This window comes from Podarcis vaucheri, assembly GCF_965113315.1.
Source record: "Podarcis vaucheri genome assembly, chromosome: 6".
NCBI lineage: Eukaryota > Metazoa > Chordata > Lepidosauria > Squamata > Lacertidae > Podarcis > Podarcis vaucheri.
In genome coordinates this window covers 56,649,420-56,675,614 of record NC_138764.1, presented here as the reverse complement: position 1 = coordinate 56,675,614, position 26,195 = coordinate 56,649,420, and the positions used below count along the sequence as shown (strand labels likewise).

The 26,195-nt window shown below is 45.2% G+C and overlaps 1 protein-coding gene across 12 annotated transcripts in view; it reads left to right on the top strand.

The window, feature by feature from the left end:
* Positions 1 to 26,195, top strand: part of PTPRF (protein tyrosine phosphatase receptor type F) — a 482,994-nt gene that overhangs the window by 437,511 nt on the left and 19,288 nt on the right. For 8 of the 12 annotated variants that reach the window (XM_082228806.1, XM_082228807.1, XM_082228812.1 and 5 more), the window contains 10 exons: positions 27 to 124; positions 2,226 to 2,479; positions 3,290 to 3,380; positions 5,202 to 5,414; positions 7,556 to 7,707; positions 10,064 to 10,179; positions 12,159 to 12,191; positions 14,446 to 14,543; positions 24,464 to 24,587; positions 25,036 to 25,211. In XM_082228806.1, coding sequence (XP_082084932.1) covers positions 27 to 124; positions 2,226 to 2,479; positions 3,290 to 3,380; positions 5,202 to 5,414; positions 7,556 to 7,707; positions 10,064 to 10,179; positions 12,159 to 12,191; positions 14,446 to 14,543; positions 24,464 to 24,587; positions 25,036 to 25,211 — 1,355 coding nt within the window. The remainder of the gene's footprint in view (positions 1 to 26; positions 125 to 2,225; positions 2,480 to 3,289; positions 3,381 to 5,201; positions 5,415 to 7,555; positions 7,708 to 10,063; positions 10,180 to 12,158; positions 12,192 to 14,445; positions 14,544 to 24,463; positions 24,588 to 25,035; positions 25,212 to 26,195) is intronic. The other 4 variants (XM_082228805.1, XM_082228804.1, XM_082228809.1 and 1 more) reach the window with 1 other exon arrangement.

Sequence of the window (26,195 nt, the reverse complement as noted above, 5' to 3'; positions counted from 1 at the left end):
CTCAAAAGGATTCTTTCTAATTGCAGTGTTTGCAAAGAACTTTCGTGTCAGTGCTGTGATGAAAACATCAGTGCTACTTAGCTGGGAGGTTCCAGACTCTTACAAATCTGCAGTTCCTTTCAAGGTAAGGGAATATGTCTGTCACGTATGGGGACCCGATTAATGTGCAGTAAGGAAGAAATTAGAAAGTCTGTCTCAGGGACCTTCAGACCAAGAGTCTTGCTTTCATCAACCCAGTTATGTAAGCTGAGCAACCAAATCCGGAGAAACACCAGGGGGCTTGAGTCAGGATGTAAGAAGTGTGGACACCCCCTTGTCCTGGGTACCCTCGAGTCCTGACACTTGTTTACTTTAGTCTAGATCACCAAGCAAGGTAAATCAGCAGGCAAGTCTTTAGAAATGAGTTAAAAACTGGTACATTTCCAGACCAAACCTCTTGATTCCCTTGACGATTTTGGAGACTCATATATGCCCTTTAAATGTTACTCTAGCTGTATGGGAATTGGTTTCCCATGAGTTCTGCACGGTGGAGTGAGGAATTCATTCTGGGCACTGGCACAATCTTCTGCTCAGAACAGACTACAATTAGGAGCCCAAACCCCCTGCATTCCAGGCAAAATGGTTTGATCCTACTGCTGATCATGAAGCATTTTTGTTCAGAACACAGGCAGAATTACACTTAGGGCAGGATAGAGATACCTCTAGAACCCAACAGGGCACCATAGTGTGCTGCTCTGCCTGTGGTCGCTAGCAACATGACAGAGATAAGTAAGCACTCGTGACAGCAGGAGGATTCTATGCAGGGAATTTGTTCATAAAAGGCTAGTTCTTTGGACTCGTTCCTAATGCTGTATGGTCAGAGCTGCCTTGGAACCATCATCAAAACGGTTGCATAGTGTGGGCTTCAAAACATAGTTGCCAGATTTTGCTGACGTAAGCAGAGAGTTGACAGCAGTTGCTGCCATGGGTTTGCCATGATGAGGCACAGGAGCAGATGGTGTTAGCGGCTCACTAGCTGAGGAGCAGCCATGCAAACGCAACGGGTGTAAATGAGCTTTCTTCTTCCTGTAGACAGTATTAGATGTCCAGGCCATGCACAAGTGCCAACAGACTAGCTGGCCCAGGAGCAGCTGGCCCAGGAGCAGCAGCAACTTTGCAAACAGGACACTCCCCCCCACCCACCTGTGCTGAGCTGCTTAATTCAAGTGTACAGGATGCCAGGCCAAAGCCTAATAATCTAACGAGCACCACTGATAAGTCTCCATGGGAACAATTAGCATTATCTACACTTGATAAACAGTCTTGCACTAAATCTACATCCCAAAGGGTGTCCTCTTTCTCTTTAACAGATTTAATTAAGGCAGATATTGTTATGATTTGTGAACACTGAGGCGCAGGCTAAATATCATGGTATTTTTTATTGGGAATGAACTGAGACCTCTGAAATTCCTTCACTGAAAAATCAACAACAGGGCTTTCAGTTCTCCTCAGAGAAGAGCCGTTGCTTCATCTGGTCCAGGAGATAAAACTCCCTGCAAAGAGATGACTGGTCCTGTGAAGTGAGTGAGAAGTGATGTTATGGTGAGATTCCTGCTGCAATCAGAACCTGACACTGTCCCTGATCTAAGAGAGCTGCTTCCCTGCCTGTGTTTGATGCTAGAAATGGATTTTAAATGAACGCTGTGTTGGGGAATGAGAACTGATCATGAGACATTTTCATGAGGGCATAGGCAGAATGTTTTCAGACTAGTAGCCCTGGCTTCCACCTCCTAATATTGTACCTTGACAGATTTTTAGTAACAGATTCATCTTGCAGGCTACTTTAGCTTCTCTGACACAGTAACTTACATCATTGTTGCCTAACTCCAGAAGGCCCAGCAAGTGAGGAGGAGCCAAGCAGCCATCTCTACCCTAGCACTCCTTACTCCCGAATGGACGACAGAAAAAGTTGCAATAGTTATGGGAGCTAGGGACCTTATCTTTCTCCCTACCCACATGTGCAGACCAACAGAGCTGGGAGAAGGCAGCACCAACTCTTATTTCTACACGGGGGTTCATGTTCTCTCAGATTTGGTATAGTCACGCTTATCAACAGGTCAGCTTGTTTGGTACCTTACACAAAGGGAAAAAAAGACCCAAACCAGGAAGAGGAGTTTTGGAAAGAACTTCATCCAACCCTTTTCCTATCAGTTTGGGCTGAATCAACTGTTTCCCTCTGCTTACAGATTCTGTACAATGGCCAGACTGTGGAGGTGGATGGCCACTCCATGAGGAAGCTGATTAATAACCTGCAGCCAGACACAAATTATTCCTTTGCACTCACAAACCGGGGAAGTAGCGCAGGAGCCTTGCAGCACCGAGTCTTCATCCGGACAGCACCTGATGTCATCCAGAGCAAGCCCATTTCCACATACAAATACATCCATAATGGGCAGTTCACTCTGACTCTTCCCAAAGTGCAGACCTCTGTGCCAGTCAGGTACGTTTCTACTTTATTTATTTTTTTATTTATGATGCTATCATAGGAAAACATGGTGTTGTATAGTTGTGGAAGGGTCTCCTGAATCCCTGCAGAGTTTTGGTGGTTTTGCACATGTAATAAGGGTGGTATTATAGGGAACTGTATTGGATTTCATAGATCATGATGATGGTGTAAATCCACCTACAACATGTTAAAAATGGTTCCCAATAGCAAGAGGTTACTAAAAATATGAGAGCACTCTGTGCAGCAGCCTTACCTGATCTGATGGTTTGAACTACAACTCCCAGCTGGCATGGTCGATGGACAAAGGTATCAGAGCTGTAGCCCAAAACATCTAGAAGGCACTAGGTTGGGCAAGGGCGATGTGCAGGATGTGATCAGGGTTCTGGATCTGGGCTACCATTTTTACATATTATAACCTGCTCCTCTCAGTCACCTATCATTATATGAAAAATAGGGAGTCATAATCCCCATCATTCATCTGAAAGGGCCCAGGATGTACTTTCCACACTGCTGCACAGTTACTTTAAATAATGTATGTAAATCCTAATAGGAGGCTTGTGGAAGTCTCATTTGTGTTTTTGATCTCCCACCACTGAAAAAGGAACCAGATTATAGAGCTGTGCTTTCCCAGTTTCGGACACTATCACTTAGAAGCTGGCCTGGTGACTTTTATTAACCTAATACATGCCAGCAGGCTACAGCCCGTGTCTCTGGGAAGTTCAAAGGAGGGAGTTGCAGGGCTTTCATGGAGAGCATCCCTCTGTTTGAAGTAGAGCTCACTTATTCCCCTCTCTTGTTCCCCAGGTGGTACTACATCGTGGTTGTGCCGATAGACCACACAAGCAACCTAGTTGGCTCCAGATTGAAGAGCCCAGATGATATGGGACTAGACCAGGTAGGAGAAGGCCAAAACTTGTTTCCACTTGTTTTAAAGGGGGTAAGGGAAACAGATGTTCAAGAAACTAGCCCACACATATGAAATAATTTGGGAGAGTATATGAGCAGCGTTAACCATCCTGTCATACTGGAGATAATGGCAAAGGACCTGGGGTTTCGGAAACTTTGCCTATGTGGGATAATTCCCACATTTGATAGCTTAATTTGGAGGTGCCATCTTCTGCCATCCTGAAGTCATCAAGTTCCTCAAATACCCATGATAGCCATATTCATCTTTAGCCAGCTCTCAAAATTGCCTGTGAAGCTTATTGGTCCAGTGAAAGAGGTCACTGAAGTGTGATTGCCCATGGACTTGTTGCATGTATGGATCACACCATGCCTCCTTCTGCCCTCAGGTTCTGTTGTATAATTTATATGCAAAACAAGATGTAGGAAGCAGAGGTCCCCATTGGGATTGGTAAGGCAGAAGGCAGGGAGCCCAAACTGTACTTGGAGTCAGAGCCAGTGACAGGCAGAGTCACTTAATTCTCCCTGCTGAGTTTTGCAAGGGAAACACTGAGACTTAAAAAGAGAAAACTGGCAGTCAGTGCCACCCCCTACACTGGATGTAAATAAGAAGCCAGGCAAGTGGGGGCTTACCAAGGGGAGCAGTGCCCCAATAGATCAGTTTCCACTGGTAAAAACTGAAGCTTGGATAAGACTGTGTGCACACACACATCTTTGTGTTGCACACATTAGTTAGGATGCAGAGAAGCTGTGGTTGGAGGGCAGGGATGCCATTTTGTTAAGGTCACAAGCCAGCACCCTCCTTCCCTGAAATAATGGCATGGTTCTGTGTGGTCTCTGTTTTCTTCCTGGCACCACCATTGCTCTAATGCTTCATCTCTGCCCTAACACATTTTTGTGTGAAATGTATTTCATGCCTCCTCCTTCATTTTAAATTAGAATTTCTGTTCAGAGCCTAGCATTCATTTTTATTCATTAGAAAAACATCTTTAAACATCTGAGAGCTTTTCTGAGCAATGTAATTGAATTTTGGTGTGTTTATGTCCTTTTTTCTTGAGTTTGTGGATGACTATGAAATTTGCCATTTTTTCCTCTCTCTGAACATTCCATGTTAGCACTGTGTGTGATTTATACAAAGTCTTGCTGCAGCCCAGCAGGATGTGGTGGGGGTGGTGAGCTCTGCGTACAGATTTTGTCCGTTTTAGTGTAAGCTACAAAGTATGTTTGCAGAGCGGCAGAAATATGTGTCAAAGCCTGTGGAATTTTTGCCTATCTCCAAAAGTTCAAATTGCTGAGCATCTAAAGATGCATATGTGGACTGTGTGGCCTGTTCTCTGCTGCTCCTGCTGCTCTACCATCAAAGAGAAACACGTATTTTAAAATGATTTCCCTTGAGATGTTGAGGGGTATAAACTTTATAAAAATGGTACACTATTTTTCACAAAACTGTGCCCAGTGTAGGTTATGATGAATACAAACAAAACATGCATAAGAATGTGATCAGAGGCCTGCTGGGTCAGACCAGGGGTCCATCGTGTCCTGCTTCCTGTTTTCACAGTCATCCACCATAAACCCAGGACAACACTTGGTTCCAGTTTTACCCCCAGCAACTTAATTAACTGTTCTGTTAAGGAAGTAGATGTACATTCATTGAGTTCTAGAGAAAGCCTTCGGGAATGCACTAGAGTAATGAATACCTGGACCTCCCTGGTGTTTTTTGTCACCTGGCTTACAGGTTTTCCTCATGGAAATGTAGAGTTACCTTGGTAAATAGCATTGCTCTCTCTCACACTAGCTTCCTTTTGCCACCCAGCTACTTGAGGCCATGAACCAAGGGGACCCAAGCAGGCGCCAGCGACGTCAAGCAGAGCGGCTCAAGCCTTATATTGCTGCCCAAATGGATGATCTGCCAGAGACCTTTGTCTTGGGGGACCAGAAGAGCTATCAAGGCTTTTACAATAAGCCCCTTTCAGAAGACTTGAGCTACCGTTGTTTTGTGCTGGCTTCACTGGAGGATGGGGATACGGTAAGGACCACGAGAAGCGAAGGGACTGTGTGCTGCCTAAGACAGCCATTCCAGAGATGGCATTAGGGAAGCTTTGTCACAGTGGAACTTTGCTCTGCAAAGCTTAAGCTAATAAAATCAGATGTATAAAACAACTCAGAATCTCCTTCCCCTTCTCCATGCCTCTCTTGCCGGGTGCCTTGCAGTCCATAGGAAGAAAATAGATTATCTGCCCCACTCTCTGTGCTTCTTCACTTTCCACACCCCTGTAATCTTTAGGATTATCCATTGTTCCAAGCCAGAATGAATAAGGGAGGGGAAATGGTGGATAGTGCCATTGCTTCTGCAAATGTGTAAATAATGTCCACCCATAATGAAGATACTCAAGCCCTTCTGCTCCGTCCCATGCTGGGTCTCTCACTTTCAGCCTCATTTACTTGTAATGGCTCATTAGAGCTGGTCAAATGCTTCATTACTCTTCTGGTCTGAGCACTTGTGTGGCGGACATAGCAAACATGCAGGCAGGAGAATAGAGTCCGCAGAGCAGGCGGAGAAGGTGCCCTTGTGCCACAAGGTTGGGTACTGCATGTACAAGAGTGAATGTGCACAAGAGCACTTTGGCTAGCAGAGCAAACTCTCCAAGCAACTGGTTTTATTTTGTGGTGCAACTGCAGCTGCCCTCTGCATAAGATCTGCTGCCCTCACAAAGTTCTCTGCCAGTTCTTTCTGAAACCTGTGCCAGGTTGTGAGCTCCAGCTTGGCACTCAACTCAGTCGTCGTGTTCTTAAACTAGAGGAATGAAGCCACAATATCATAAATGGCTGTTGCTGAAAGAACGATTGCAGAGCCACAGATTACTTTGTCATTTAGCACTTTATCAGTCTTGTTTCATTTATCACTGCATTATTCTGCATTTCATTTCCCTGTGACTTCATTGGTTACAGCCCCCTCCATGTCCCCAGGCATGTGTATATATACATATACCTGTAATTCAGAGTAACACATCATGCATCTAATGGGCTGTAGTTCACAAAAGCTATGCCACAGTGAATTTATTAGTCTTTAAGGCACCGCAAATACCTCCCTTGTTTTTGCTGCCCCCTGGAATTCAACATTTATTGTTTTGTTTCCCCAAGAAGTGTCAGAAATTTAGTTCTAATCTTAGAACTTGGGGAACATGTAGTTATTTCTCAGTAATGTGAAAATGGGCTCTAGAATATTATTTTTTACTATTCTGCATGTTCTAGGACTTAGCCCTGCCACTGAACCAGGTTCCAGAGACAAAATGTGGCTCAAATTAAGCCAGGCAGGTGTTTCCTGCTGAGCATCCACAAAAGCAGCTGCTATGGGCACGTTTTCTCTGTGTTTCAGAGAAGAGGCTATTTAAGATCTCCGCTTTCAGACTGGCAGAATTTGGTCAACAGGCATCTCCGCAGGGGCTAAAAGTGAGGCCAGTGTACGCCTCTACCTTGAGCAAGGCAACAGGAAGCCTCCACTAGAACAGAGAACATGGTCCTGCCTGAACATACGTCTTCTGGCAGGCATTTAAAAAAAGATATAAGCATAGCATGTATTGGAACAGAGCCAGCCAATTTTGTATTGCTTTTTTGGTTGTAACTTGCCAGTCCCTTGTATGACTTGGAAGTCTTTGCATGTTAGAAGCCCCATGTGAATCCTGCTGTATTCAGGGCTTATGCTAGAGCTTCAAGGACAGCCATGAGTTAGTCTGCTGTTCAGTGTGGAACATAATGCCCAGTGGGTGTTCCTTGACATATAACCCCCTAGGGTGATGTGTTTATAACGGCATAATAGGTATTATAAACCACTTAGTCACTACCCGCCAGGCCTGATGCTCAATTGGCTGCATCTCCAAAGCCTATAATTTGGCTCTTCGTGTGTCTGAGGCTGGCAACTTGTTCTCAGCTGGACCATTCCTTTCTGGCACTGAGGGAGGCCACTTTCTAGCTGATGTGGTTCTGAATGTTCCATTGCTGTGGAGAGGAGGTTTGTTTTCACGATGTCTGTTAATTCCCTGGGTGCTCATGAGGAAAATTGCAGGTGGGCAGCTTGGGGCTATTGTACCAAGGGACAACTCAGAATTAAGCAAGGAAGAGGCCTGATCAGTGATCTTTGTCTGCTCTCCTCTCTCTCAAACTCACCAGAAGAAGTATGCAGCCAGCCCCTACTCAGATGAGATTGTGATGGAGGTTTCAGCAAAACAGCAGGATGAACCAGAGATGCTGTGGGTGATGGGGCCTGTCCTGGCTGTCATCTTAATCATCATCATTGTCATTGCTATCCTGCTCTTCAAAAGGTGAGCACACGCCTGCCTATGCCCGTGCAATGTGGTGGTGTCCATGGTGCAGTATTGTGCCAAGCGCAAGAACATTTACAGTGAGCAAACTATATGATAAATCCAAGGACACTGTCTCTTCTGGGGGATGTGGTCTGAACCTTCCTGAAGGTGTTTCTCAATGGAGCTTGCAAAACAGTGCTATGTAAGGCAAGCCCTAGGAAGGGGAGCATGGGATCACATTCAGTGGTTTCTGCATTTCATTTTGTGCTGGGAAGGTATATCCTGGAAGTGAACTGGGGCTGTGTCAGTGCCAGATGAACTGTGAAGCCATAGGATATGGCTTCTGCTTAGTGGTTCTAGGGTGATGACCTGTATCACCATGCCTCAGATTAAGTAAAAGGCTCTGACCAACAAATGCCTACATCCCTTGGTTTATTCAGAGGCCTGGTGCTTTTCCCCAAGTCTTCTTGGCTCCGAGAATGAACCCTCCATGTGGTAACAGGGACCCTTTGTTCCAGAGATTTGTCCTCAGCCTAGTCATAGGTGTTCTGATCCATGATCTGGGACATGGGTGTCAAGTGCTTGGGCTGTTAGAAGAAGCAGGAGCTGCTCATTTGGTTACAGGGAGTGCTTACTCTCCCATCTTTGCTCTGGGAAGCTGTCATCATTTTTCTCCAACTAAATGTGCATAATAACACCAAGAGGGGAGGTGACTTTGGGTTATTGCATGCACAATTAGTACCTTTTTGTAACCTGGATTTCCTCTTTTTTTCTATTTCTGCTGTCCCTGGATCTAGCAAACAAGAAAGGTAGACATCTGCCCTCCTCCCCCCACCCTTACTAATCCTTTGCTTTGTCTGTTTCACATCCACTGTTTCATCTTGTTAAAAACAGTAATCATAAGTCTTCCTATCCAGACTAATCTGGCTTTTGGATATTGCTCTGCCTACCTAGCCATTGTGGTGTCCTAAACTCCTTTAACCTTCTCTTGCTGTTATATTTAAATAAATGGCTTCACAAGTAAGGTGTGACAGATTTTTAGAAAATTCCTTTTCAGTGCATTTGGTGTTCCAGGATTTGTGGGGTTATTTGCCCCCTATATTGATCAAGGATGTGACATTACCATGAGCTGACTCTAGTTCCTTGGCATAATCAGCATGCTCTATAAACCAGTTAATAAGGCCTTGCTCTGAGCTGTTCCCTTTTCAGTGTCACTGTGTGTGTCCTACAAAGGTCTCCCACTGCTTGCTGACTTTGGTGTCTAGCTGATTCTTAGTAAATCTGGAAGTAATGCTGTTACAACAGAGTGACACTGACTTTCAGCAGGAGGCAGGAACCAAAGCAAAGTCTTAGGCTTATTTCAACAATGGTCCCCTTTGGTGATAAATTCAAGTTGATGCAGGGCTCTTATTTCAGATGTTGTAATGTGGTGGCTGCTTTATAAATGACTCCCCACTTCATGCATGCATGTGCATACAGCTGAACAAACTTTTGTTTTCTCCCCTCACAGCACAGAGAGCTCCATGCTAATTGTGGCAATTTCTCCCTCCTAACAAATAGAGTTGTGCCGTCAGGCAAAGTAAAAAAATCCTTTGCAGGGTGCTATCAACAGTGTCTCCAGGTTAATCATAAGTGCTTTGGGCTTCTGATGTGTTTGAAAGATCAACAGATACACACACCTCTCTGCTGAATTGCCTGCAGGATTGCAGCACAGTGCTCCTTAATACCAGGCTGGGGTGTTTCTGTTGAATACCCCCTCCCCGTGGCTTAGTTACCCCAGAAAACACATTGCAACTTTAAGAGGCAGCACCATATGAGGTTTTTTGGTTTAATGGTAGCCACTGGACATCACTGATAACTCTTCTTGTCATGCCAAAATTTCCTGTAAATGTCTCCCATTTAATCACTGAGCAGGTTCATCTCTGCTTAGCTAGTGAAATCTACTAGGATAAGAGCCTAGGGTGGTGGAGCTGCAGGCATAAATATAGCAGGAAGAGACAACAGTGTATTTTATTGTTCCATTAACACACGCCTGGGGGGCCTTCAGCCACTCAAGACAAGTATTAATGGACCAATAAAATTCACCCTGAAGAGCCCTTACCCTATTATATTACAACTCTTCACATTTTAAATAATTTTTTTTAATACTTGGCAAAATCTTAAGTATATTCATCCACCACAGGAAATAGTTCCCAACACTGGTGTGTGGAAGATGGAAGTGGAGCTGGAGGTTTTGTAAGCTCTGGGGAGGGGGTTACCAGTCCCCCTTACAGCTAGGTGCATTATTGAGTTTGCTACAGGGTCATCTTGAAGCTCTCTGCCATTGGGTCCATGCCCAGATCTACCTTCTGAGCTGCGCCTTCTCTCCCTTTAGGAAAAGGGCCAATTCACCCTCCGCCAAGGATGAGCATTCCATTGGCCTGAAGGACTCCTTGCTGGCCCATTCCTCTGATCCTGTTGAAATGAGGCGACTCAACTACCAAACACCAGGTAGGTACCACTTGACGGCCCCACAGAGGCCCCTGCTCCTTTTACTGGCAGAGGTCTGTGATAAGAGAGCCTCTTCTTCCCTTTGCAGTGTTGTGTGCACCTTCTCAGGCTAGGTTCAGAGGCCAGTGTGGCTCAATACACTGTTGCTCACGTGTATGTCTGACATTGGCAACAGTCAGAATGGGGATGACAGGCTTCCTGTTGGCTCAATAGCCTGACCATACCTGCATCACAAGGTGCTGGAAGGCATAGCGTGACAAAGAACAGGCTCTCATGGAGCCCTTGTCATGATTTATCTTATATTCCATAGATAACACTCAGTTTTTTGGCCCACATCGTGCTTTCCAGATATGGTCTCAAAATTAGCCAGCAAAAGGAAAGTCCAACATGCCAGTAGGTCCACTGTCAAGTAGCAGGTAGGCAGGTTCATGATTCAGCTCCTGCAGTGCTTCCAACTCTTAAGGTACGTTGCAGTTGTAATAGATGCTGCTTAGCTGTGTCAGCAAAACAATCTGTCTTCAACAGAGTCTATTTCCTAGATTTCTTGCTTTGTGAAGGGCCTCACATCCTCATCTGAGGCAGGATGTGGTTTCATTCTATCGTGTTAGAGTTGAAGCAACCTATTCCTTCCTTATTTAGATTGTGGGATTCATGAAGGCTATTGAATGATGTTAGCGGTCAGTGGGGGCTTCTAGCTCAGTACACCCAGACTCTACCTAGCAAGATGTGACCTGTATTCCTTTTCCTCAAAACTATTTGTCCTCCTATAATAGATTTTGGGGGGAAAGCAGTTGCAGGAAGGGAATTGGAAGTTGTGCCCTGTGACTATGTGCAGCGCTGCTCTCTTGTCTCTCTCTCTAGGCTTGAGTCCTTTACCTCATACTGCCTTGCAGATGGGTCAGAGGACGGGGGCTTTTGTGGGTTGTGCGCACACAGCTTGTAGAATTGGGAGCACGACCCACCCTATTAGTGTAAAGTCATTATTCCACCAGATGGTTTGCAGAGTCCAACATGACAGGAGAGTTAGAGGTCTAGTCCAGAGGGGTCACAGAGAGAAGATAGAGGCATGGACATGGTGCAGAGTTGTATGTGCTAACAAGGGATGTTGCACAAAAGGGAAGCTTGACAAAAGAAAGCGAGTTAGCCTCATAGTGTATACGCAACCCCCCCCCCATATTCTCAGGTGTGACCGTACTTGCTGAGCTGCTAGCTTGAGATTTTGCACCCTTTTATCTTCTCAGGTGCCCAGTAGGGAACAATCAGTGTACAAAAAAAGTTCTGGTATTATTGTTTCAGTCTGAGACACTTAGTTGCCTCCACCTATCCTCACCCTCTTCTGTGATGGATGGATGCCTTCTGTGGGCCAGACAGCAGCAACTAAACCCTGAGCAGTCTCATAGTTGATATCCCTTCTGGCAAATGTAGAGGCAGGAAAGGCCTTGCTCAGTACATAATTAATCAAGCTGCTGTTATTAAATATTAAGCTTATCACTTTAATAGTTTCCACTTCAGACACAGGTTCTTGCGTGAATTGTCAGCTCCTTTGTTCTCATGTTCCATTTTGCAGACTTGTGGCAGGTCAGGCAGGGTGATGTCGCTACTAAGCGATTGGGTGAATTTTGACTACACCTTGGTTCCAAGGCTCTGCTGCTGTCTCATGTAGGAGGGAAGCATGGTCTTGGAAAGCAGCATGTGCTGGGAATAGGAACTCTGTTTCCTGGCCAACAAGCAAAGCCATCTATCATGTCTGTTGTGGGGAAATCCTCTTTGTGAAATAATCCTGGTTGTACTTGGTGCTTGTCTTAATACATCACCCTCCATGCTGCCACATGTGTAGCAAGCATCAAGCTGCAATTCCCATCCCTAAAAACAGGAATGTGAAGGTTGTGTTGGGGATTTTTGTGCTGCCCTTTGACCCTCCTCTGTCGCATCTTTAACTCTTCCCTCAGCAACAGCTAATGGGATTTCTGTTCTTTCAGGTGCCAGTGGCCCCAGTTGCCCGAATATCTCAAGTTAGTTTTCTCTCCTCCTCCTTTTTCTTCTTCCTCACTATCTTTTCCCCGCCTCTTTCTTTCTCATCTTTTTTGTTCAGTGTCATGAAGGTCAACCTCACTCACCACAGACTTAGTGCTAACCCTTCTCTTGCTAGTGAGCCAGGCTGTCCCCCACAAACTAGTCTCTGGTGCTACTCACATACAATGCTCCAGCCTGCATGTGAAGAAAGAAAGAGAGATTAACACGTCACAGTTTTCCAAACAATGAAATGCATAAATCAGCCAGCAAAATTGCAATCTTGACTGAGCACATGAGGCTGCAGCAGCTCTTTCATTGGTATGTTATAGGACCCCAACTTAGGGAAGCAAGGCCTGGCTGCAGATGCAAAGGATGCACTTATATCATGTGGAGGCCATACAGCATCTCCTCCAAAATGAAAAGGAAGTGTTCTCTATCCAAATGTAGTCCAACAAGCTAGGACTTGCTCATCTCCTCCATATGCTCCTCAGCCACTGTTTCGCAGGCAGCACCTTATTGGAATGCCTTAAACCCAAATGTATTTATTTAGGCATTCAGTCATTCTTAAACCCAGTTCAGGTTATGCAGGTATAAAAACAATGACATCATCATTATGATTATGATTATTATTATATACCACCCTTCATCCAAGGATCACAAGGCGGTTTACAATATAAAACTACAAAAATACATACTATAGTAACAAACAAAAACCACCCACACAAACAGTTTAAAAGGTCATAGATTGTCTAATTAGCCAAATGCCTGGGAGAAAAGGAATGAAGAAGGGCCTCAGATGATGATTACAGGGTTCAGGTTGGTTGATATGAGGAGAGGTGGTCCTCGAGGTACAATACAAAATAATACATGAGAGTAGCAGAAATTAAAATTTACAAAACCAAGTCCTGGGGATAATTCCATAAAATCCCAACACTTAAAAATGTTTGTGAAAACAAAAAGGTTTTGAGCTGATGCAAAAAGGATAACTCCATGGGCACTGACCCTTGATGTGGGACATCAAAAGGGGACTTTTGTTCACATCTTAACAACTAGGCGAGACAGTACTGGAAGTGGTCTCCTTCAGGAGTCCTGAGTCATGCAGGACTTAATAGGTCAGTGATAGTACACTGAATTGATCTCAGAAATGTATTGGAAACCTGTGTAAATCCCATAGAATTAGAATGATTCCAGGTGGTTGACCCACTAACCAAATGGGCTGCTGCATTTTCCTCTAACTGCAACTTCTGAACCATCTGCAAGAGTAGTCCCTCGTGCAGCTGCTCTTTTATTCTTTTGCTCTCTCTGCCTATGTCTTAATGAATGTGAAGTGCAGTGTGTCACCTACAAATACTGTCTTAATTTTCTGAGCTTCTGGTGGACAAAGGAGAAGGATGGGATTTTGCTCTATATTGTGCCTGTAAAGTTTACTTTGGCTCTGGCCTCCACGGCAAGAGGAAAATGCGGGGGGGGGGGGCAGGAATTGCTGCAGATTTTACTTCCTATTGATACTTTGAGAATTGCAGAGGAATAGAGATGAGGTTTAACTTGTAAGAAGAACAGATCCTGTGTCTTGATTAGGGGCTGGTGTAAGTCTACTTTGTGAGATTGTGCATCATTGCACAGTCATCAAACTCAAGGCGGCTAGATGCACAAAAGCTTACTTTCCAGACCCTCTTTGCTCCCTAGCTATCACTAGGCAAAATATTCTTTGATAAGGAATGGTTTTTAATTGCCCAGCTATTAAATACAGGATTTCTTGGTGCCTTTCTTATAGATGCATGGCTGTGAGTGCTTAAGACTTGTCCGCTGCCTCAGTCACTTAGAACATGAGTGTGGGCTGTTGAGAGATACAGAAAGTAGTCCCAGGGCCCAGTGAACAATGCTGGCATATGTTCAGGATCTCTGTATCTGTACTGTAGTGTGCACTGTCTGAATGGAAAGCAGGGCGCAGACTCCAAGGGCTTTGTACTTTATTGCCTAGGCCCCTTCCAGCCTCAGTCCATACAGCAGTATCTTCACCCTTTTTGGCCTGGTATTATATGTAGAAGCCATCTGGCTGGTCGCTGTCTCATCAGAGCATGCACACATACATTGTGCCATTGCGTGGGCACTGCATGCCATGTTTCCTCACTCATGTTCCATCCATCGCGCCACATTGCCATTTGGTCTGCTGTGCGCATGTGCGGGAACATTCTTCAACTGTACAATAACTTCTTACCCTGCTACCTCCCCTCCTTATGTTTGATCTGGTAGGCATGCGTGATCATCCTCCCATTCCAGTGACGGACCTTGCAGACAACATCGACCGACTGAAGGCCAATGATGGGCTGAAGTTTTCCCAGGAATATGAGGTGAGTCTGCTTGGGTGTTTATCTTGGATCTGTGTTCTTCCAGGCTCAGGGGTCAACAACCTGGTGCCCTCCGGATTTCTGGACTGCAACTCCAATGAGCCCCAGCCAGAGAGTTAATGAGAGTTGTGATTTAGAATTTATCGATAGCACCGGAGTGGTTGCTTTTGACCTGGACAGTAGTTTTGTCTGCCGCTCCTCAGCCCAACCTAACATTGCAGAACTTACAAAAGAATTCTGCCCATAGCTGCCCTATATGCTGGAAAAAAGTGTAAAATTTGTAATGTGTGAACGGTCAAGTGCAGACCTGTTTTGCTTCCAGTATATAGAGAAATATAGATATAGATTCTCACATTATGTTTTGCACACTTTCTGTTAGTTATTAATTATATTGGAAAAGGTTACAGTTTCAGTAGCCTCGGAGTGCTGTTTATGCTGTGATGGAGGCCAAAATAGTGGTATTGAGAGGCCAGGAATTATGGTGGCTTTTGCAGGCAAACTCCTTCTCTCCACGATGAACCATTTACTAGGCAGATGATTAATTTGAAAAATTGCTATGTTGGAAAAAGTTCCCTTGTAGCTATTAGAGTCACAGTAGCAGGATAAATGTTTTCCTGTGCTTGCAGCATGCCCTGTAGGGCCCACTTCAGCTGTGAGGGGCTTAAATCATAAATAAAACTCTTCTCATATGTGTAGAGGGGGAGGATAAATTGAGGAAGTGTCCTTTTCATGCATTATTGGTCCTGCTTGAATTGTTATCTTCTTTTGCCCCTGACCTCCCCTTGCAGCAGCATATCTCCCTTGATTCAGGTGATGTGATACAAGCATTGCCCAGAAGGCAAGATTATAGAGGCCAGGGAGAAGCACTGGCTGGCTAAAGGCTAGCATGTGAAAGAGGCACCAAAGCCTAGCAAGGTTTGGAAAGACTGTTAACCACACACTGCTGATCCACAGCATTTAGCAGGGAAGGACACAAAAAAGGAGTATGTTTTTTCCAGGAACTCCCAGCTGGGTGAATGCTTATGAGCCTGTTAGCCTGCCAGGACCCAAAATCCCACATGCAAGCCCATTTCTAATTGGGCTCTTGTTTTCATAGATCATTGTGACAGGATCCATTTTTTTCTGGAGCGTGGTACAAAAGAGGACCATGGGCAACAGTAGCTACAATAGTATCAGGGCTGGTGGGGGCTGCTGAGTGTTCTCACTCTTATAGGGGGCTTCAATCACACTTTAAAGAACACACTATCTCTTAAAGGTGGTCATTAGATACAATTCTGACTTGCAACCTTCCAATCCCTCTCTCTCAAATTCCAGTTTCAAGTAAACATCAGCTGCATTTACCATGATTAAGTAGCTATTAAGGAAGGAACTAATTTTGGTATATGGATTATTCTTGGGTATTCTGCTGCCTTGTACACCTGTCTGAACCATTCATCTTTGTTAAGTCCAGGGCAGGCTGAGTAACAGGAGAGGATTTTCCCACTAGCGCAGGGAGAAGGCATACTGAAGCAATACTCACTCAGAAAGTTGGAAAATAAAGAAATAACCCTTTATTGCTTTTTGTCCTTGTCACTACTGGAGAAAATTTGAACTTTCAGGCCTAGCAAGCACTTTGATACCACAGGCACTCTGTTAGGGCCATAGCTGTGTGGTGTGGAAGAAATCTAGAATAGTAGGTAGATGATTCAGGAGCAGTCTTGTGTATCTAAGCTGAGTAGTGGAAGAGCAATATAGTGCTGAGATGTGGGGATATACTGAGACATTGAGAAGGCATTCTGCATCACAACACAGATCACAGTTTTTCCTCTCAGCCTAATCCTGTGAGTTCAAGAACCCAGCTAATTGAACTGGGTTTGCAGCTGGCTGAAGCAGCAAGAAGGAAAAGGGGAAGCAGTTTGGATCAGCCCTTGAGGCTATTTGTGTGCTCATTAATTTGGGTAGAATTGCATGTTACGTTTCTCACACAAACCTAGCCGCAAAACCGCTGCATAAAGGACGTGCTCAAAGCCATAGGTAATTCAGAGGTCTGCATATTTAATACTTCAGCCACAGGGATGGAACAGCATTAGGAGTACTTGCTCAGGGCAAAACCTAGCTCATAAGCAAAATAAGAAACACTACAGTTCCTAGCCTCAACTTCAGGACCTCAGGGGTAGTAGTAGAGAAAGTGTGGTCAAGCACTGTGCCAGCAGCCTGCAGAGGGTATAGCTGCGCTAGAATTGGGAGCGGAAAAAGGATTTGCCCAGCAAAACAGCTGCCTGGTGCTGCCAGTGCTGGTTATGAGCTCTTGTGGATCTCAAGTCAGTGTGTCATTCTCCATGTGACTTGCACAGACCGTAAGGAGTGGAAGTGGCTTAGCTCATTGTTGCTCTTGATAGGTCTGGATGTCAAACCACAGAGAGAGCATCTTTAGCTCCTACAGCACACTGAACCTTGGAGAGAATTTACAGCCAGGGATTAATAGAATTAAATAAGCACAATCACGCCAGCATGTTAATTATTTATCTACACTCTTGCTGTGCTAGAGCAATGCTTGTATTTGAGCTCCTCCTGTTGGACTGTTGCCTGTACTGCAGACAGGCTGTGCCCACAAGATACTCAAAGCAGGTGGTCTGCCAGACTGTGGATAAATATTAGGCAATTTTGAGGTGGGGCCAGTCTTCCTCCTCGGCTCAGTGAGTGAGCAAATGAGATTCCTTCTGTCACTGACTAGCAAGCTGGAGTGCTTCCTCCTCCCCCCCCCCCGCACGGTCGCATGCAAATAGGAAGCAGATGCTGTGTGTTGTGCAGTAAGTGAATTAGCTAGAGCTCTTTTCCTTGTATCTGTCAATGAGGTGAGAAGACTAGTGCTGCTGCTGCTGCTGCTGCTCATGATCCTTTCTAGGCTTCCACGTTGCCCCTTCTCTTGGGTTCAAAATATATTCAGGTCTTTGAAACAATTGCAGCATCATGCTCTGACAGATACATTCACTGGAATGTTATATGGTGGTGAAGAACATGTTTTAGCTTTATTGACCTGCCATGTAATGTGTTGGCATGCTTCTGTCTTGGGAGACAATGGAGGAGTGCACTTTTAAGAGTGAAGTCAAACCATAGGACAGTTATAGCACCTGCTGTGGCTGTAGAGACCGATACGGGAGAGAGATGTTGCAGCTGGGGCAGATGAAGAAGTCCAGCAGTCATTCCTTCCTGGTCACTGCTGTGGATAGACGACCTGACTGCCTCCAAGCACTGCGGTCATCTGCAAGGGATTCCCACACGGTGGGGTTTATGTTGTCAGCCTCCATGTCTTGTTTGCAGACATCTTGGTCTGCTAACAGGCCTGGTGCCTGAAGCCAGCTCCCCATAGAGGATGTCCTTGGGGACCCTGCTGTCTTCCATTCTGTGGACACGACCAAGTTAATGTAGACGTGTCTGAGACAGAAGTCTAGTTCCTTGTAGAACTGGTCCCTGGTCTGTATGTCAGGGCACATAGTGGGAGTGTAGATGCTCAAGACATTAACCAGACAGGAAGTGGTTGAAAAGCAGAGGGAAAGCAAGCATTCTGAGCCCTCTGTCAGCTGTTCTATTGTAGGCAGATGGGAGTTCCTCATTGCAAAGCCTATGCCACAAATACGTGGTTCTTCTGGGTTCCCTGCTTGCCAGAAGAAGGTGTAAGTTCTTCTCTCTGAGGCAGCCATTTGAAGCGACTTTGGTCTCCTGTAGAGTGGCAATGGCAATGTTGAGCATTTTCAGCTCACAGTCAATGTTGGCTGTCTTTCAGGAGTTATTGACCTGCGGCAGGTCGGTGGACAAGCCAGGACACATAGTCCTGATGTTCCAGCTTGCTAGGTGCAAGAGGGTTTATTTCTTTTTTGCCTGGTGCAGTTGTTTGGTCTGCTTGTTGAGTGACACCCAGCAAGACACAGTGATCTCTCCCACCAACCAAGGCAACTCATAGAGCTTATAACTTACACTTGCGCCAATCAGGTTGAGCTTACAACTCATAACTGCTGTCTCCATGTTGTTTTTGCTGCATTTGCACCATAAAAGTGATTTCACTGAAGTGCAAGCCTGGGCAATGTTTATGGGGGTCCTGGGCTGCCCAGATGCCAAGACCTCCCTCTTGGCCTCACTGTTGTGGTCCAAAGGAAAGCAGAGCAATACATTTGGCACCAGCTTGGCTGTGGGAGTTGTCGAAAAGAGGCCATTCAACTGGAAAGATGCCATCCAACCATCTTAGCGGCTCCACTCCAAAGTTGTGTAGGTTTTACTACCTAGGCTGGTCATGCTAAGAGAATATCTCATGGAAGCAGGCAGAAAGAACCTCCAGTGAAGACCATGGATGGTTGGCCTACTCCCAACATTTCCAGGCATTTCATTCTCTGATCAGTTAATGGAGACCAGGTATACTTTTGCCATCTACAAAAGCAGTATCTACACTGAATTATTGGACTGTTGTGAAGAGCTGTTAACCTATCCCTGCCTCACTTTAATCATGTCAGCATAGTTAGTAGGTGGTGGCTGCAATGCTCCAAATAGATCAAAGAGGGCAAAACTACAGGCCATGGAGCAAGTCCCTCTGTATATGTGTTGTTGTAAAAAGAGGGTGTCCTGTTTCACTCTGAATCGTTTCCTTATACACCTTAGAGACTCCTAATGGTTGTAGATTTTGTCTCTTGCTTCAACTAATAATTGTCCTAACATCTCCATTGCAGAACCAGAAATATCACCCAGCATTTTTGGCACTCAGCATTTCCTTCCCCTAATTCTATCCTGCTGGATAGATTTACGACTCCCAGACTGTCATGCACCTTTCCTTATTTGGGAAGCCACAAAGAAGTCAGTTACTGAAGAAGCCCTGCAGATTCTGCTTAGCAACCACCTGCTAAGGCAATATGTTCATTGTTGCCCCTTGAAATGATAATGAAAGACTAGCAAATGCTTCCAAGCATCTGAGCTGCATCTTTTCCAGCTCTTCCTTTCCAACCATCTGCCATAGCATTAGAACCTATCAGACACTCTAGCAAGGTGCAGATATTTAGTTGTATGATGATGGTTACAGCTAGAAAAGAGCAGTGTGGCTTGTTCCTCACTGTATCTCCTTTCCCCTCTCCAAGTATCCTGCCATGCCTCCCACTTCCAAAATCCTCCTTGGCCATCTGACCATAGAACAAAGACCCCACTGGGGTTTGCTAAGAGACTGCCTGTCACTTTAAGAGCTCAAGGCAAGTATGACAGCAAGTGTGCAGTAGCAACACCTCCTGCCCTGCTAATTAATTTGCTCACCCTTCTCTCTTGTCTCCTGTAGCAAGCAGGGTGCAAGTAAGGGAAGAGATCATTGGAGCAGGAGGTACTGCATACTCAGTCACTGCCATCAAGCTCCTGTGGCAGCAAGGGATTTCTGGAAGGTGAGCTCCTCAGTTATCCCCAGTTGCTTTCCTTCCAGACATTCATTGGGCCCATCAAAACTACATGCAAGTTCCCACAGCCATATCTGCTTACTGTGCTGCAATATGTCCTAGAAGTTGGAAGTTTTCAGTGACAGACGTGACTCTGCAATTTGACAAATTGCCAGTGATTGGTTCAGAAGCCATTCTTTTCCCATTTAAGAAGTTTTTTTGACTTTGTATTGGTCAATGGCTGTGTTAACATGGGTGCTGCCATCATTAATACACTGGTAGTACGTTAATGCACTAGCTTGCTACCTATCTGTAACTAGCTTGCTATGGTTATTTCTAGTGCACTGCCTGGAGTTCAGGGTTTAGGAATCATAACCTCTTGATGGGCACAGCAAACATGCTGGAACCAAACCATGTAGCTAGCAAGGTTTGCATCATCCCAGCCTGCTAAAAAAGTAGAGACATTGCCAACTTCTTCTCTAGCTGTGCTCCTGCACCTTTAACAAAAGGAACATTATCCTTTCAGTCATTGGACCTGCCAAGAAAAGCTTCACCTGCTGAATTTCTGCTGGCCATACAGGAAATCTTCCAGGGAAAAAGTTGACAACTCTTTATTCAAATTGGTGTCTGTCCCTCCCTTCCTGAAAAATCCCACCCCATACATACACACTGCTGTTGCTGTCTTAGATTGGGTAATGTGAGGTTCTTGTGGGGCCCAAATTGCAAGAGTGAATGTGCACATCCCAGTACGGCAAAGCTGTTTTGCTCGTGGACAGAGGAGAGGAGTTAGCTAACAGTGGGATGAGCCTTTTACTTGGTGTGGCCCATCTGAAAAAACTGCTTGATGGGTTTCAGCTGCATTTGGGGCACCTCTCTTTCCCTGCCTTATTTACTCATTTGCCTGCCATTAAGGGGAAAACAGGTGCACATTAATTCATCAGCAGAGTTTAAATTAAATCATTTCACTTCTAAACAAGTCACTCATTTGCAGGCGTATTTAATTAGCACTTCTTCACTGCCAGGTGGATGCTGCTTTTCTCACCTGTTTGCCCTCTTATGGGGTTGTTGGTGATAGAACATGGGAGATTTTTCACCTCCGCATTGCAGAGCAAGACAATTGCTGTAGTGGTACTGCTGATGCTACACTCTGGGGGATTAGGTGAAGCTATGCCATCCTCGCCTTTATCTTCCATGTCATTGCAGCCATCTCAGTGTGACTCTGACTGAGCAGAGGTGTGTTTTGTGCTTCAGACTCTACCCTTAGGGCAAGGCCTCCAGGAGGGTTCTGAAGGAGGCTTTTCTGCACAGAGGTTCTACACAGTCTAAAGTGATGTGGCCCACTTTATATCCCAGTATAGGACCACATATGACCACATATATCCCAGTATAGGACCACATATGACACACAAGCAATATAAATAAGTAACTCTATTAAAAAGAGCACCAAAAACACTCAAAACAATTTAAAAGCACACATAAAAAGAAAAATGTGTAGAACCCCCACCTTCAGAATACACTGCCACAGCAGCCAGTAAATGACCAAAGGCCTGTCTAGACAAAAAAGTATTTCCCTACCAGCTAAAGGAAAGCTGGGTGGGGGGCAGCCTAACCTACTGTGGAAGAGATTTCCACAATCTTGGAACAACCACCGAGAAGGCCCTCTCTTGTGTCCTCACCAAATCCACCTGTGAAAGTGCACTGCTGCCCATTCATCACTTTGGATCTTACCAGTGCAATGGTGTGTGTGTGTGTGTGTGTGTGTGAGAGAGAGAGAGAGAGAGAAAGAGAGAGAGAGTAGACATCTTTCTACTTGTTTGCTGAGGATATTACCATATTTATTGAAATGTAGCCTGAAATATAATATTAGGCTTGGGATGGGCTATATTTGCTATGCTTGTCTTGAGCTGTAAAAAAATCCTGCCAAGACGCAAAATGCTTCCCTACCATTGATTTATTGCAGAGAGGATAGTTTACAAAAAACACAAATGGAATTCCTCTCTGCTAGGGGAAAACAAAAGACATCTGGGTGCCAAATGGACAGGTCCAGGTAGCTATGGACCAGAAACCTGGCTTGTTTCTGTTATGTGTGACATGTGCTTAGTGTGACTTGAGCCCTAGCCTTGAGCTGCAGAGAGCTGGGCTGTGTCTACTCCTGCCACTTTGCACTGCACTGCCTGCTTATTACTCTGATAATAGAAGATTATAGGGTTCCTGTTGGAAACGTCTATTTACATCCTGCATTTCCCAAACCACCTATTAGCAGTGCTGTGATGTCATATCCTCCCTGCTGAGACAGTGGAAATCTCTTTTGTGTGCTGTATTGCTCTTCTTTGAAAGGAATACCCATTGCCACTGAACCTAACATGGGATGCTGTTTTCCTGAAAGGCCTGTGCAGTTTCTTGGACTTAAACCTGTCATTCCTCCAAGTGAACCAGCCCGTGTGCGTTTTTGTTTATGACTGCCTCAGTCCTCCTGTAAATGCAGTGGGAGAAAAGCCCTTAAACAAGGAAACTTCCCAGCAGTGGTTGGGAGGAGTCAGACTGGGGGAAGTGCCAACACTACCTATACTGAGCTGCTTTGACTTTGTTGCTCATGTGCCTTCTACTATTCTATAAAGTGCTTGCTCTGGTTTTGCTCAGACAGTTTTGTCTGCCATGCTGTGCCTGTGGGAAACTGAAAAAGCAGCTCTCTGTCCATTGCAGTCTGCATCATGTAGGACTGTTACCTAAATTGCCATGTCAGGCATGAAACAGATCGCATGCCAAGTGTTAACTGGATATCACAATCGGGTGTTTTAAGTTTTGCAGGAGAGCAGGCAGTAGTTGCTGACCTAGTCCTGCCAACTACACTGAGAATTGTGGCAAAAACATTGATCAAAGCAGACCAGTGCATTGGATACATATGCTTGGATGGGCACAGATTCTCCAGCATTTGCTCCATGAACCCATGTTGAAGATGCAGGTGTGAGTTCTCAGCCACTCAAAAATGAAGGAACTTGTACATAGAATTATAGAGTATGATCCAGCTGAGAGAGATTTCTCTGGCTGAGCCCACATAAGAGGAACCAACTGCTAAAGTTCCTATTTAAATTCCACCTGAGTGCTTCTCCACAACCTGTTTCCCGTAGAAGGCAGGAAAGGAACATTTACTCTGCAGTCCTGTACTTCTGTAGGACGATGTAGGGTTGAATGGTGTTTTTCCTTCCTTTCATTGCTCTTTAGTTTTCTGGCAGTTGCACATTTGACTTACTGTAAAAAAAAAAACCTCCCTTTTTACTAGTGGCTCTGGTTAGCCTGACACAGTAGCTATCACTGTGGCAGAAGGGGAGAGAGGACTTAAGCGTTCAGGGATTTGGGTCTGGTTTAAAGGCCAAATTTATATGGTGATCTGCAAAAGGGTCTAGGTACCAGGTGGTTGTATCTTTGCTGCAGAGTACTGTTGGAAGGAATTTGCAGGATTGAAACAACAATTGGAATAAATTATTAACTCTTAATCCACCCACAGAGCACGTTCCAAGATGCTTTATTCCCAGATGATTATTTGCCACATCAAGTGGTGGGAAAGCAGCTGGAGAGGTTGCAAGGAAAAGGTTGATTATATACACACCATTTCCTCCCTACATATCATGCCTCACTGGTGTGCAGAGGAGAAAGAGAGACTTGCATTAGAATCATAGAGTTGGAAGAGATCTTTGAGATCATCTCATCTAGCCTGCTGAATGCACAATTTATAATGCATGATTAAACTACAGCACTTCTGACAGACCTACTGAAATACCTCCAGCAAAGGAGAGCCCATCACCTTCCAAGGCTCTCTGTTCACTGTCAAAACAGTTCTTACCATTAGCAAGTTTCTCCTAATATTTGCTCAAAAAATGCTCCCTTGCAATTTTCATACAATGGTTCCAATCCTGCCATCTGGAGCAACACAGACTCATCCTAGATGCACAGACTCATCCTAGATGCAAACAACACTGTTCATGCCTAAGAGAGAATATATCTACTATACATGTTTGCTTCTGTCCTCAAGCTTATTTTTAAAGATGTTTCAGTATTTTGCCCAATAATGCCTCTAAGACAGTTGGGAGTTTATTTTTTCACTGGGCACAGATTTGCAGAGATGCTGCACATCAGAGGATTTGCTCATGAGACAACTTTCACCAACTCAAGATGAATCACTGTTTTTGACTTTTAGAGAATTCACACAGTGCAAAAAGTATTTAATTGCTGCATTGATTGTAAAGGGCCAATTCAATTTTTGGGGTTGACTTTCAAGATAGGCAAGGCTCCCCCCTTTTGGGGGGGGTCTGCCCAGACTGAATGTGCCGATGGCAAATCAATCTGAAAGCTGATTCACAAGATCTCGCATATGAAACTTTCTTTCCATACTGTTTCACATTCTAGGGTGGCTGGTGTTTATTTCAGAGTTGAAAGGCATACATGCACACATAGAAGTGTGAAAGCTTGTAATCGTGCCATGAATTGAGAGAGACAGAAAGAACTTGTGTTTTAGCACTCCTTTTCTCCTTTTCTTTGTTGCAGTCGATTGATCCCGGGCAGCAGTTCACCTGGGAGAACTCCAACCTGGAAGTGAACAAACCAAAGAACCGCTATGCAAACGTGATTGCCTATGACCATTCACGTGTCATTCTGACCTCCATTGATGGTAAGTGTTGTTAGCAGCACCTCATGCTAACAAAATTCTCAGTGCATCTGACCTGATGTTAATGTTAATCTTTTACCTTTTGTACAGCTGACTAGTTACATACACCCCTTTGTATCCTCCACCCAGGCATGTGTAAGGCGTTATCAGAGTTCAATGACACATTCCAGCCAGGCAAAAACACTCAAAGAGAGTGTGACGCAGGGTCAGTGAGGGGCATGCCTGCGGAGGGTGTATGGCAAGGACCAGATGGAGAGGTTTGGAGGGCTGTGTTTGGCCCCCAGTCCAGAGGTCCCCCACCCCCAGAGTACCTCATAGGAAGCCTCTCCCCTGTAGTAACAACTACTCCCTGTAGTACAGTCTGTTTCCACTACCAGCATGGTCCAGGATTCTGGCGACCCCCTTGTCTTCTCAACCCCCTGAAGGTGCATCCTCTTCCTTTGTCATGCAGGTGTTCCTGGAAGTGACTACATCAATGCTAATTACATTGATGGCTACCGGAAGCAGAATGCCTACATTGCTACACAAGGGCCTTTGCCAGAGACACTCAGTGACTTCTGGAGGATGGTATGGGAACAGCGCACAGCAACTATCGTCATGATGACCCGGTTGGAGGAGAAGTCTCGGGTATGGACAAGTGCAATCCTCTCTTCTGGGCAGAGATAAGTCAGAGAAATGTGGTGCATGTTGATTCTGTGCGTGCAGTGCAGCTGAGATTAGTAGCAGCCTCATATGGTACTGTGACATGGGGCAAGGGGTCCTAAGTGCAGGCCTCTGAGGAAAATAGAATATAACATTATAGACAAAGATGGTACTAGGATTTTAATGCCAGCCTGATCATCAAGCTATAGCCTCCCCACCCTGACCAGTTCTAGAAATCCATAACTGAATACTTTTTATATCAGATTCCAACAGCCTAAATGAGTGATATGACATGGGGGAATGGTAATTTCTATGGCTGTTTCACAGTCTGATGGAGTTTTTGCTTCATCAATGAATCATGGTGGGAATCTTATCCCATAGAGCTACATGCAAAGAATAAAAACTCAGCGTGGCTTCCTGTGTGAAATAGTGGCTTGGGAGGCAGGGCTGTGGAGCTCCTCTCCAGCCTTATGCTCAAAGGCATAATGCAGATGTTCAAAAGCATTCAAAGTGGGAGGAAGGAATCGGAACCATTGTGGCAAGTCCCCATCACCTTGCTGGACCCAACTTCCATTCATTAGAGGACAAGTTTCTTTACAGGCAACAACAACTCATTTATGTGTGATGTATTTGCACACGACCAACACGTACAAGCAGTGCTAGGAACCTGGAAGATGAACCTGGAAATATGGAGCTCCCTGGAGAGTCCTCCTGGCTCACAAGGAGACCTTCCCCACAGCCCAAAGAGGACCTCAATGTGAGCTGGAGGGGCACCAGGGCTTGCTCAGCTGATGCACGGGGAAGCAGCAACAGTGGCTGTTCCGCCCCACGTCAGCTGTTTGGCGGGGAGGTTGAGCAACTCAGTAAAGCCCCTCTGCCCCTCCAGCTCGCAAGGAAACCATCTTTGGTGGGTCTGGGGTGAGGCTTCATGCAAGCCACTAGGGTTCTCCAAGTTGCTCCCCGTTTTAC